General features: G+C 40.3%; 1 protein-coding gene across 2 annotated transcripts in view; it reads left to right on the top strand.

Moving 5' to 3' along the window:
• Positions 1–13,619, top strand: part of LOC131573001 (PDZ domain-containing RING finger protein 4-like) — a 240,714-nt gene extending 227,095 nt beyond the window's left edge. For both annotated transcript variants that reach the window (XM_058826495.1, XM_058826496.1), the window contains 3 exons: positions 3,054–3,155; positions 6,560–6,676; positions 12,093–13,619. In XM_058826495.1, coding sequence (XP_058682478.1) covers positions 3,054–3,155; positions 6,560–6,676; positions 12,093–13,619 — 1,746 coding nt within the window. The remainder of the gene's footprint in view (positions 1–3,053; positions 3,156–6,559; positions 6,677–12,092) is intronic.
• Positions 13,620–13,640: the final 21 nt, after the last annotated feature.

Below are 13,640 nucleotides of genomic sequence, written 5' to 3'. Positions count from 1 at the left end.
TAAGCATAGGAAATAGGAGTTTTCGCACAAAAAAATGTGTTGTCTGGAGAAGGATGATCTTGAACATACTTAAGGAGGGGGTTCATTAGGTTTTTGTTAATATTTTCTTTCTTCCCCCAATAATACATTGCTTTTCTGAATTCTTTTCTAATCTACTGCCTTGTTTTGTTTTTTCCTCCTTTTGTTTCTGTTGATCCACTTGCTTAAAGACCTACCCCAAAGATACAGCATAGGTGGGTGCAGGTGGCTGGCTGCTGCACAGGGCAGTGTACCTGTACAGAGAGGGAAAGAGAGAGAATGGCAGTGGGTTTCCTTTTCCAAGCAGCAATGGGTAGTGCATTTTTCACCTAGTGCAAAATCATTAAACAGCTACCAAAAATCACTTGACTGGAAATTTTTTGTGATATTGTAGCATTTTAATTCTGGTTCCAAGTTGATTTGCCTTGCTTTTTTTCACTGAAGCCCCTGAAGGAACTCTTGGTGATGACAGGTTGGTTTTCTGTAACATGTTCCATAATTGCATTTCATTAATTTAAGCAGATGAGCTTTCAGGTTTTCACAAGATCAGTCTGTTCCTTCCTTCCAATCTTTTCATTTCTTCAGGAAATATCTTTGCTGAAACGTGTGTCTCTTATCCTGGCACAGCTTAAATCAGCTTTGGGAGTCTAGCTACACAACAGTGTCTATTAGCTGGCTTACCAAAGCGGTCCATTTTCTAGAGAGGAAATAATAAATTAGATTTTAATGTCAGGGCTCACTTGGGGGCTGCTGGTTTTTTTTCTCTGTGTGGCTGGGTTTGTAAAAGCATTCATAGGATGATGTTCTCCACCAGAAAGCACGAGATGCTAGAGTGTGAGGGCAGTGATGTCCTTGGCAGGACTTGGGGTGAAAGGATCATTCCACAGGCTGCATGTAGGGGAGGAAAAGTTAGGACGCTGCTTTCCATGTCTTTGTGTGAAATACCTACTGAAGGAATAAGAGTATTTCTAACTTTCAAAAATCAGAAAAGCACCCCTTTTAATTCAGCTAGGTAGAAACAACTTTCCATTCCTACTCTACGTGTGTCAAAATGAGGAAAGAGAGAGTAGGTCCATTTTCCACTCCTTTCCTCATTTTGTAAAATTTCTGAGTGGACAGCCAACAGCAGTTCAGGAAAATGTTCTCCAGATCCTAATGAAATTCAATTCATTTCAATTTTGAGTAAAGACGCCAGGAGAGAGAAAACATAGATAATTCTGCCATCCTCTTGTGGACTGGAGCATTACTTTAATGTCAGTGCTGATATATAGCTATGAATTTGATCATTAAAGTTAATACCTGGAGAGTTATGTGGGGTTTACTTTCATATCTGAAAACACATTGACCCTCTATCTCCTCTTATTGATGAGATAGCTCAGAGAAATAGAAGGTGATGGTGCCATTATGGGGGGATTACAGTGAGGCTGGGAGAGATACAGATCCTTGAGCACAGGGGTGATTTCTTTGGGTGGCAGGTGGCATTGGTTAAGGCATGGGGGAATGCCCATATGTATTCCTCACAAAATGACAGCTGGTTTCCTCTCGTTTTTGAGGCTATAACTGCCCCCTTTTCATTCTCAGAAACCACCAGCCTTCACAGTCTAAGCAGCTGAAAACTGCCTGAGTACTTTATATGAAATGCTACAACATCAAGGGAAAGTTTTAGGAAGGCAGTCCTAGTGGTTGTTGCCTAAACTTCTGCTATTTTCAGCTGTGAACCTCCAGGCTAAGCACAGTCCATGGGGCAGGCTGAAGTCCTGCTCTTTCCCTATGACAGTGCAGCTGGGATGGGGTGGCCAGCTTCAGGTGGTGTGGGGCCAGCCCAGTCACCTCTGCTGGGGTCCAGGGCGAGCAGGAGTTACTGGAGCAGCCACCATGTCTGAGGATGTTTTGTATGGGCTGGAAATCTGCTCCTGTGGCTGCATCTCTGCTTTTCAGGCTAGGGCAGCTCTGTGTTACCTGGTCTCCCACAGACCATGGCTATCCCATCATGTAAGCTTTGAAGGGTCTCAGGCTTTTCACTCACTGCCTGTTAGGTGATTTGGGGTTTTCTTTAATCTGATTTAAAGCTGTGTTTTTGAATCAGGGCTTTCAGGACAAACATGTACAAAAAGGCAACTTCCTCTTTGATTTTCAACTACAAGTTCCTACTACTTTGAAATGGAACCATTAGAAGATTATTTTTAAAAAAAAAATATTATTTCTACCATCCAGTTTTGTTCTCACTCTTTTTGAAATAGAGCGAATTTTGGAGGTTTTGATACCACAGTGAGAGTAATCCACTTCTTGTGCTGTGAATTGGACAAAACTGAATTCATAGGGGAAATAAGATTTCTATTTTATTCCCTCATAAATGGTTTCTGGACAATGAAAATTGTGCTTATTACCATGTAGTCATGGATGTCGTTGTTTTTATGGGGTTACAGAGTAGGAGAAAGGTAGCAAAAAAAGACGAGTTTCATTGAAGAACCGCTTTTATTTTGATTATCCCCTTGTAAGAGGGATACATATGTTTTGTGTGGTACTAAGCCGTCCGCACAAATATGAAATGATTAAATGGAGCAGCAACAAGCAGTGGCCTCAAAGTATTGCCTGGTGAGAGATAATACTGTAGCTCTCTAATTGGCTCTCTACCAGCATTCAGTGTGACTGATTTCAGCTGTAGCATTACCAGTCTTCTTCCACCAGCACTATTATCTCAGAGTGACACTTCCATTACTCTGAACGGAGAAAGATGAACGTCACCTGTCAGGGGCTGGTTAATTGTGTTGCTAGATGTATGTTACCAGGGCGCAGGTTGGACATTTATGAACATAACTGCTTCCTCTGATGTCCACCATCCTTCAACGATCAATACAGCTCTTACAGAAAGCGCATAATTGAGTGAAGGCACTTACCACTGCGGGGCTGAAGATGAGCCCGTTGCGCAATTTTCATTGTCCATACATTCAGCACAAATGAGCTGATATCTGCCCCTTATTGTGTGTTGCTTTGCGGAAATAGAAACTAATGTGCCACTTTCATTTGTTTCCTAGATAAATGGCCAAGATGTCCAGAACAGGGAAGAGGCAGTGGCGTTGCTCTCCAGCGAAGAATGCCGGAAAATTGTGTTGCTGGTGGCGAGGCCAGAGATGCAGGTTAGACTAAGCAGAGGCACTGAGCCAGAACCTGGGTTATACCATGCATTCACTGTCACTGTAAGTAATGAACTGCCAAGAAATAGGAATGCCAAAGTTACTGGCAAAAGGAGCAAACAGTTAACTGCAGAGCTCTGCCCTTTTTTATCCAACAAAGAAAATATTGCTAGGGAATGTTTTCCCCAAACTGAACAAGTTCTTTTCCAGCAGAGTGAACAGGCAGATAAATAAAGCTGGCAGCACCAATATGATATTAGTAAAATATGAAGTAGAACTTGAAAACTATGCATTACTCATTAGATGATTCTGGTCTGTTCAGGAGATAAATTTCCCATACTTAACGTTTATCAATTTTATCTTTTATATGAAGTTTATAATTTATATGAACTTACACAAAGTGGTAGCTTGTCATTGGTGAGGGGTTGCTTTATGCTATGTGGTTATAAACAGGCATGTAAACGATTAATGTATGTATCAATTATGGGACTTTCACTACTTTATCATTCAGTAAATGGAAATCTAATTGTTTTAGCAGCACCCTGGTCACAAATATGAGCTTGCATCTTGGGAGGTGCATTTTCAAAAGCTTTTAGAAACATTTTTATGGTTTTAAAAATAAAATTATGCCAATGCCAAGAATCTTGCTATGCCAAGAATTTTTAATATCATTGCAGGGGACAGATGTTAGATTGATTATCAGAGAAAGAAGAGGTAGAGTGGTAGAAGACTACTGTTTTTACATCCCTTTATATTCTATTTGTAGGCCTTTGCAATGCAAAAGGACATTATATTGTCACTGTTCTCTCTATCTGCCAACGATTCAGACTTAGTTAAGTTGCCATTTGTCTCTCATGATACTGTTCTGATATTTTCAGTCTCACTAGCTGTATATTCTGTATAAATTAAATTAAGTAAGTGTATTTCAGTGCCACTTGGAATCTATACTTGAATACTGTAGTTATAAAAGAGTCACAATTTCAGCATTCATATCCTTTATGTTTTTCAGGAAGCTAAACAATTCTTATAAAACCAGTGACAAAGTACAGCACAAATTGGTGTGCCTCACTTTCTACTGCAAAATTTTAGTCCTCAATTGCTGAAATTTTGAAAAAGATTTTTCTATATTATTCCAACTGTTTTTCATTAGGATTCTGTTTTTCACTGGGGAACAGAAACTCACCCAGTTATAAAATACGTGACCAGAGAAAGTTCAGTCTCTGTATTTGTTTAGACTGGTCAACATGAAAAAAGGAGGAGTCAATATTATAAGATTAGTATGAGATAAGGAATTACTTATATACCATATGTAACCATTGTATACCATTGTATACCAATGTAATTTCACACATGAATATTCCTTACAATTAATAAGTGTGGTTTGGTTTATGTTTGGGTCTTTGGTGCTTGATTTCTTTGTTTAGTTTATGTGTTTTAAGAACATACTCATACAAAACTGATGAAAAAGCCAGAGTAGGTCAGAGATCAGGCTGTTAGCTGGTTTCTGTTAGTTGTGTTGCTTTGACTTGGTAAAAAACAGCAGGATTAAACAGGCTTTCATTTTTAGATAGAAAATGGTAATGGCAGTATTACAACCTTGAAGGGTGACTGCTGAGCACATTCCCTCAGTAACAGGGAATAAAACCCCTCTGACAACGTATTTGTGCAGTGAATAATGAAGTTTTGAACTAGAGCACCAGAGGAGCACACCACACACGTGCATTCTCGTGTGTGAATGTAGTGTATAGTGCACATGCATGCTAAGGCACATATTAGCTTTCTTTTAAAAGCTGTAACATAACATAAGCACTCTCATTAGTCATATGCTGGGTCTGGCACAATCAAATCAGCAGATTTGCCCAAGTGAGATTCATGTTTCATCCTCCAAATTTGTTAATCTCTGCAATTTCCTCCCATGAGGTGAATTAAACTGTGTCCTTTCCAGTAGAGGAAGGCTGTGCTCATGCTTTCCTTGGGAAAAAATAAGTAAACAAGACAAGTAAACAAAACTACCAGATGTTTCATAGAGTGATTTGAAAGTCCCCTTAAGGACAAACATAAAATTATATGTCCTCTAGGAAAAAATTCTCCTCCTAATCCAAACCATAGGTGGTTGTCTTTATCAGCGGAAATGAAGGGCTTATTGTGTACTTTACAAGAGGAAAGAATTTGTTGACATGGGGAAAACCACATCAAAGTTTGTTAACAAAACAGTGATGTTCTGCCAGTATTCCATTAGAAGTACTGCACAGCATCAGTCACTCCTTGTGTAGCTTTGAAGTACTAATACTACTACTGGTTTGGTGTAACTTTTCTTACTGACATCTGTGACCAGACATGTCCTGGCTACAAGACAGTAGTAATTCTGCTCTAGGTGTTGGCCTGTGCTATATTATTTTTGCTGTCTTGGGACATGAGTGCTTGGTAGTCTTGCAATTGTTTTATGCTGAGGCTTTTCCTTTTAGCATGATTTTGTCACCATTTGGTTCCTTCCTCAATGTCGAAACAATAACTGTTTTCTTCTGCTATAATCCTATCATTATAGCCAAGAGGGCACCTGACCAGTATGTTTCTTTTTGATGCAGTGTGCCATCTGGCAAGGGATTGAAGGTACAAAGGGTGCATGCCATGTGCACACATGAGCGTAATGAACAAAATGGGAACAGTGTTTTAAGCCAGGGTGCCTGTTTTATGAGTTTCAAAAGGTGTGAAGGGTGTGAAATGGGTTCAAGAGATATGTACTTGACAGAAGACATAGCATCCCCTCCTGTCCTTTTGCAACACTGTGTTCACCAAATGTCAATGTACTATTTTACGCTTGGGGAGAAAAAAACAAGCAAACAGATCAGCCTTGTTTCCAGACACACCGGGAAAACAAAAACTGCCTCCCTTCAAGTCACCTCATCTTTCTATCACCCTGTTCTGTTTATTTGTTCACCTGGAAGATCAGTGGGAAGACAGTGACAGAAACACAGCGTAAGGTTTCCACTGAGGTACTGGCAGCAGGGCTGGAATGGAGGTTGTTAGAGAGAAGAGCCCAGTTGCTTCCGGCCCTATTAGTAACATTGCCATTCTTGCCATGCAGGGTCTCTCAGTGGTAATGAACATGACAGCTTCAGGATGATGCGCTGTGCCTTTCACAATCTTTTGAAAGGAAATAATGTCTGTGCTGTGCAGTCTCCTTCATTATGAGAGAAAATCAGTCATACTGTTTTACGAAAGGATAAAAGACATGAATCCCATCTTTTTATCCTTTTTCTTTTCTATTTTTTTTGAGACATGAACCTGACTTTCTGAAGAGAATCATTAGAATAAAAAGAACTAGTCAAGCATTGCCATCTGGGTTTACTCTATTTTAGCGTGTGTCCTTGCTAACATAAAATAACATACTAATGTATTCTTTGCAGCTGGAGGAAGGGTGGCTGGATGATGAAAGGAACGAATTCTTAGAGGAGTTAAACTTGGAAATGTTGGAAGAGCAACATAATGAAGCGATGCAGTACACAGCCAATGAGGTGGAGCAGGTAGGACCACTACTAAACATATGATTTGAAATTTTTCTAGGTATACTTTTTTATTAATAGAGAATGAAACAGTATGCTGTAAAATGGAGTCAAAGGTTTTGACAGAGTTGTCTCTCCAAATGCTGTGATCTCCAGCATGCTGTATGTAAGGAAAAGGAGAAAAATACATGCTTAGGCCCAGTATGTCAAGTTGACAAACAATTTAAGAGGGTGTGATAAGTACAGATTTCTCCTTTTCTCTGAACTCTCAGAATAATAATATTGCTTTCCTTCATTAATTCTGAAGTGTTTGGGATTTATGATGTTATGCTTCATGTCAGTTTTTATTACCCTGATGCTAATAACACCAAGGTCATGGGCTCAATCCCCATATGGGGGATTGAACTTTAGAGTTGGACTTGATGATCCTTTTGGGATGCTTTCCAACTCAGAATATTCTGTGAATCTGTGAATATCAGTGTAGCACCTAGAGCTCTGAGCTGAGCTAGGTGCCCTGCTTGTTGTACGCTTGCAATGTATGAGCCAGCCTTGCACCAGAGAGCTTGCAAAACAAGATGGAAGAGGTGTTTAAATAAACAACAGGTGTTTTGTTAATGCGCGTATATTTCTCTTACACCGACAGCATACAGCTCAGCATTTGTTTTGTTAATGGAGACAAATAAGCTATCGTTAGCATAGTCCCAGCTTGCTACTATCCTGATTTTACCTGCCCATATGTTCTGTAGGCTGTGTGACTGTGGCAAACATACCATACAATTTCATCAAGGGGTCTTCTCAGTTGTACGTTGTTGTGAAAGGTGTCAGTATCCTGGATCAGATGATCTGCCAGTATGCACACCTGTGTGGAGCCAAAGAAATAAAATTCAGCTTCTCCTGGGTTCTGGATTTATGCAGCTGGAGAGAAACTGTTTTTCCACCCACAGGACTTTGTGACTTACAATTTTTTCACCATCCTGAACTGCTCAGAAAGAGAGCCTGAGGCATTTTTCTTTGAAGTGAAGAGAGGGAGAAAGACTATGAGAGCCTTTTCTTTTCTGGATACCAGGATGCTTCTTTGACTTCAAATGCCTCAATACTTGGTCCACATTGGGGGGGCCTGAATGTGAATTTAGTTTGTTTCCTCCTGACCTCCCCTCCAGCCTTCACACTGGGTCATTGAGTAGATGATAGCTCATAGCAAAGCTCTTCCCTGTACATCAATGAAATATTCATTGGGACAGAGACACGGACAGAATAATTAAGTCAATTATCTGAAATATGATCGATCAGATTACAAATATTTGATCTTATAAGCATTTAATTATTTACGCAACGTGTAATAACTCCAGGGTCGGGGAGCCTTGCAACAGGATTTTTACCAGCCTTTTATTGTGACTCTCCTTTCCTGGCAGTGAGCCAAGCTTCAGCTGCCCAGGTTAAATGTGCAAACTGCTGCATGCTAGCTACTTTCAGCTGAAATATGGCATCTTCTTTATTGTTTTAACCAAAATTTTGTCTTGGATACCAAATTTTTAACTTACTCTTTGCAAACCAATTTCATTTGCATGGTGACATTTTCACACAAACCCCCAGTTCTGGTAGACATTCTTGAACAAGTCTATCTATAAACTCCTACTAGGCACTCACATTACATGTTGGGACCTCTGAAATCACTTTACAATTGTGACCTTCCACCATGAAGTTCTTTTCAAGCTTTGCCTTTTTCACTGAATTTGGGTTGTGGATACTGTTTATTAGTAAACAGAGCTATTCTGTGATGTGCTTTCACAAAACCCATTGCAATTGTTTATTCCCCATTGGATTCTTTTGCCAAGCATATTTTTTTCCCATATTGAAATTTTATATTACTGTAAAAGAACACTACACTGGAAAAAAAATTGTGGTCACTTGTGATCTGTCAGTATCTGACACTGCATTGCTTGAAGTAATTCTAGGACAGCCAGACATTTCTTTGCCTGTCTGTCGAGTAATCGAATCAACCAAATGCAGCTTGGTGTGTAATGGGGCATCAGTAATTTGTGACAGCTACTGTCTCTCTAGACTCTATGTAGTGACTCGTCAAGTCAGAAGACTGGTTCTTTACTCCTTGTTAGGCTGGGAAATCCAGCAGTTTCCTGAGGGGAATCACACCATCCACTGGAGCTATGAAACCACTATCATTGCAGCTGCCAATGGCCAATCTGGGTATCTTCAAGCTCTGTGGCTGGACATGGAGACCAGCCTTGATTTTTGTGAACAAAAACAGAATCCTCTGGCTTCATAATGATCTGTCATCATGAATCTCGAGAGCTGCAGGAATGAATACATTCTCTATCAGAATACCCTTCCATAAAATACAAGTCTGTTTTACAGAATGCCAATTTAACATTTAATGTGAGCTGTCACAAAAAATAATTTGGTACAGTTTATAATAGAGGAATCTAGTAGATAGTCATGTATTTTCTGTATGTTTTTGACCTAGTCTGTAGAATTCAATCAAGAATTGTATCTTCTCTGTATGGAATAGTCCAATATGCCTCAAGGAAAGATGTAATTCTCCATTTTTTGTAACTCATTGTGTTCCTTTCCCTTTACAACATCATGGTTCATTGTGCAGCAGAGATAATTTTCAGAAGAATACCATATATTTGCCTGCAGAAATTCTTATTGGTATCATGGAATATATCAAAACCTATTAAGAAGAAGAAAGAATTGGATAAAATAAAATATTCTAGTTCATTCAAAGCTGAAATACAGAGAAAATATCTGGGGGAAAATCCTTTTTTTGAGAAGCCTTTTTTAAAAGACCAGCATTGTTTGCAGAAGAACATTTTCCCTTTTAGTGAACCACTGAGATCAGTTCCAAATTTCCCCCATGGTTTGAGCATCTCATGGCACTGGATGATTCCTCTGTGACCAGTCTCCCACTCACTGTCAGACTGACCAGAGATCCCAGCTGTGTTTGTTAGAGCCTTCAGCTGAATCGTACTGCATTCAGACTTTAGCAGCAGTCTGGGCTTTGAGTCCCAATATACACCATAAATTGTAATAGAACAGTGCCTGAATTCCTGCAAGATTAGCCATTTTATAGGCAGGAATTCTTGCTGGAGCTGAAATGCAGAATCTTTTGAGGTTCATTTATTGCTTGATTGTACGCACCGCTGGGTTTACCTTCTCATTATCTGAGTTCTCACAGCAAAGATGAGGCCTAAGGAGCCCTTTGGTATTTCAAACAGAAGTAATTGTAGAAGAGATTGACAGTGTATGTTTGAAAACAAACACACTGTTTGAAATAGATAGTAGATAACACCAGAAAAAGCAACACACTGAAAATTATGGATTCTCTCTTGTTTTTCAGAAGAAATGTAACATGGAATTAGGCTTGTTATCTTTCAAAATAAAATTAAAATTATCTCATGCTGTAAAAGGCTGCTCAGTCTGTACATGTTTAGGAGCTCTGGCAAGCATGAAATGTCCAGGACAAAAATTCCTGGGGCTACCTTACTTAAGTCATAATGGATTTTTTAATAAAATAAATCTTAAAAACATGCAGTACAATAAATACATGTATTACTTTCCATTTTCTTAATTGACTTAGCTGCAAGTATCCACATACTGGGGAAAAATTAAATGTGATGTGGATGTCTGCTTTAGTTTGAGAAGAATCTGATTGTATAGGCACTTTTCTTTTCCTGAGGAAACACAAAGTCACTGTCTGACATTCAGATGCCTGCATTATAGACACTTATATTTCATCAGATCCTCCTTGTTTGGTCATGTGAATGGAGCCCTGCATTTGGAATAAGCACCCAGATTCCTGACTGTTCTGCAGCACTGCCCTCCTGTTGTCTGGTGGGGCTGTTCTCCCTCCTGTCAGTAGTTCAATACTTTCCAGAGCAGTGAGAAATATGGATTGCACATTGCAGTGGCTGGGGTGAAGTGTAAGCTGGCCAGGTTGGAGTCACTTCTCTGCTGAAAGGTTTGGGGGCAGAGGAGGTCAAGACAAGCTGAAGCAGCTCCAAAGCAGGTGAGAGAACAGAATAGCATATGTAGCAGCCGTCACCTGGAGGAGATGAGCTGGAAGGATATTAAATTAAACCTAAGTCTCCTAGAGGGATCTTTGCAGAATTTTTTAACTGGTTTGCCACAGACGCTGAATTCTCCTGGTGGTGTGTTTCTTTCAATATTTGCTTTATTCCTCTCTTACACTGAATAGGAGGTGGAGGTTTAGTTTTTCTGACACTAGGCCATTATTTTTTTCTAACATTTGAAGAAATGAAACTAGATGAAGGGTATGTGATCATGAGGTGCACATGAAGAGAGGAGAAGGGATGACATAAGAGACACATTTTCACCCTGTTTACCTGTTTGTCAAAGTAGATAAAAAGGGAATCATGACAGTGGCCTCTTTCAGTTTGTTTCCTTTCACTGGGTGCACTGTACCTTTTTTTCTCTCCTGATTATTACAGTCATTATATATAATTATGCAAATATACCTCTTAAAACAGACATGGTGTTTGGTTGGTACTGTGTGTAGTTAGGTACTTGGTCATATAAATTGCACTCTGCATGATTCCTTGCTTATCTGGTTTGAAAAACAAAGTGTCCGTCTCTTCAAAGAGGTATTATCTCACATTCTATGGAATATAAATATGTTGAGAATATAAATAGGTGAGGTACAAGTGGAGTGCTAATCAGCAGTCAAAAAGCTTGACATTATACCCATGGCAAAGCATTCAGTATTGTTCTGCACTTAGTATTGAAAGACTGTTTTTCTTTTCAAGGACCATAAGCTCTAACAATGGAAACAAATGAATTTTCAAAAAGAGTTTCCAGGGACAAAGTGGACTGAGGTCCTTGTGAGCAAAATCCGAAATGCACACTTTTCCAGAAAAAGGCTGCTGAACACATGTGTAGGAGAAGGCCATGGAGGGTGTAATGGAGCAAACAAAAGTTCTCTGCTTAAAAAAAGAAACAGTGGTCTTTTTGCACCCTGTTAGCTTGTACTAGTCATTGCTTCCTTGGCTGCTTTCTCTGTTTGAGGTGATACCAGTACAGAAGCTTTCTCTCAAGTTTGAGAAGATTTCAGCTCCACCAGTTTCTGGCCATAATCCAGAATCAAAAACAGCTCACCATCTGGTGATCATTATCTTTAAGCATTGCAAAAACATGGCTTAGCTCGAGAGGGAAATACTTCTTTCCGGACTTCAGAAGCTATGTCACTAGTTCTGTAATTCACTTACTTTGCTCAGTATGGAAACCACAGCATGAATCTCAGAAATGTTTAAAAGCTATGAGCAGTAGGACTGCTGTTTAGTGATCTGTTTTAATTCAGCTTAAATCAGTTCCCAGCTGTTTAAGCAAAACAGAGCTGGAAAATATTCTCCTATAATATGATCTGCATTTGATAATCCTTTTGGTTTACTCGTTTTTTTAGCCAAAGAAACATGAAGAGGAAGATGGCACTACAGATACTGCAACCTCATCATCCAACAATCATGAGAAGGACAGTGGGGTGGGACCTACAGATGAAAGTCTTCGAAATGATGAGAGCTCAGAGCAAGAAAATGCAACCGAGGAGCAGAACAGTGCTACCCTGCAGAGCAAACGGAATTTGGGCCACAGCCAGGATACATTAGGCAGTGTTGAGCTCCAGTGCAATGAAAGCTTTGTGTCTGGGGAATACATTGAATCTGATTTCATAAGGAACCCAGAGGAGGAATGTGAAAGGTTTCGGCAGCTGTTGGAACTGAAGTGCAAGATTCGGAACCATGGGGAGTATGATCTTTATTACTCAAGCAGCATGATAGAATGCAACAGAAGAGAGCAAGATGGAGTGGAGCACGAGCTGCAGCTACTTAACGAGGAACTGAGGAACATTGAACTCGAATGTCAGAATATTATGCAAGCTCACCGGCTCCAAAAGGTGAGAGATCAGTACGGAGACATTTGGGCTTTACATGATGAAAGTTTCAGGAATTATAACACCAGCACAGACTTACAAAGAGGCAAACTGGATGATATCATGGAGCACCCTGAGAAGTCTGACAAGGACAGCTCCAGTGCCTACAACACTGCTGAAAGCTGCAGGAGCACTCCACTGACGGTGGAGAGATCCCCTGATAACTCTCTCCAGAGGGTGATCAGCATAACCAACAGGAAAAACCTGAGGACCACCATTGTTGCTAATCAGTCATCCTCAGGACAGAGCAACAGGGAGACAACCTCAGCCAAAACCAAACCCACTGAGCAAAACAGTGCTGCTGAGAACGCAGTGCTGGCATCAGATAGCAGCAAATTCACAGATCAGGAAAGGCAAGGCAGCGAGCACATTCCCTATTTGTCTCCATATCACAGCTCTTCTTACAGGTACGGGAACATACCTGCTCACGCAAAGCACTATCAAAGCTATATGCAGCTGATCCAGCAGAAGTCTGCTGTGGAGTACGCCCAAAGCCAGCTCAGCCTGGTGAGCATGTGCAAAGACTCACAGAAGTGTGCGGAGCCCAAGATGGAATGGAAAGTGAAAATAAGGAGTGATGGGACGAGGTACATCACAAAGAGACCGGTTAGAGACAGAATCCTGAAGGAACGTGCCTTAAAAATTAAAGAGGAACGCAGTGGGATGACGACAGATGATGATACCATGAGTGAGATGAAGATGGGTCGCTACTGGAGCAAAGAAGAGCGGAAGCAGCATTTGGTGCGAGCTAAGGAGCAGAGGAGGCGGCGGGAGTTCATGATGAGGAGCAGGCTGGAGTGTCTTAAGGAAAGTCCACAGAGTGGCAGTGAGGGCAAAAAAGAAATCAACATTATTGAACTGAGTCACAAAAAGATGATGAAAAAGAGAAACAAGAAAATCTTGGACAACTGGATGACAATACAAGAACTGATGACACATGGTGCTAAATCCCCAGATGGCACAAGAGTGCACAATGCCTTTTTATCAGTTACTACTGTATGAACACAACTTCTAACAGAGAGT

Source organism: Poecile atricapillus, chromosome Z (assembly GCF_030490865.1).
Source record: "Poecile atricapillus isolate bPoeAtr1 chromosome Z, bPoeAtr1.hap1, whole genome shotgun sequence".
Classification (NCBI taxonomy): Eukaryota; Metazoa; Chordata; class Aves; order Passeriformes; family Paridae; genus Poecile; species Poecile atricapillus.
This window is presented reverse-complemented; position numbering and strand designations above follow the sequence as displayed.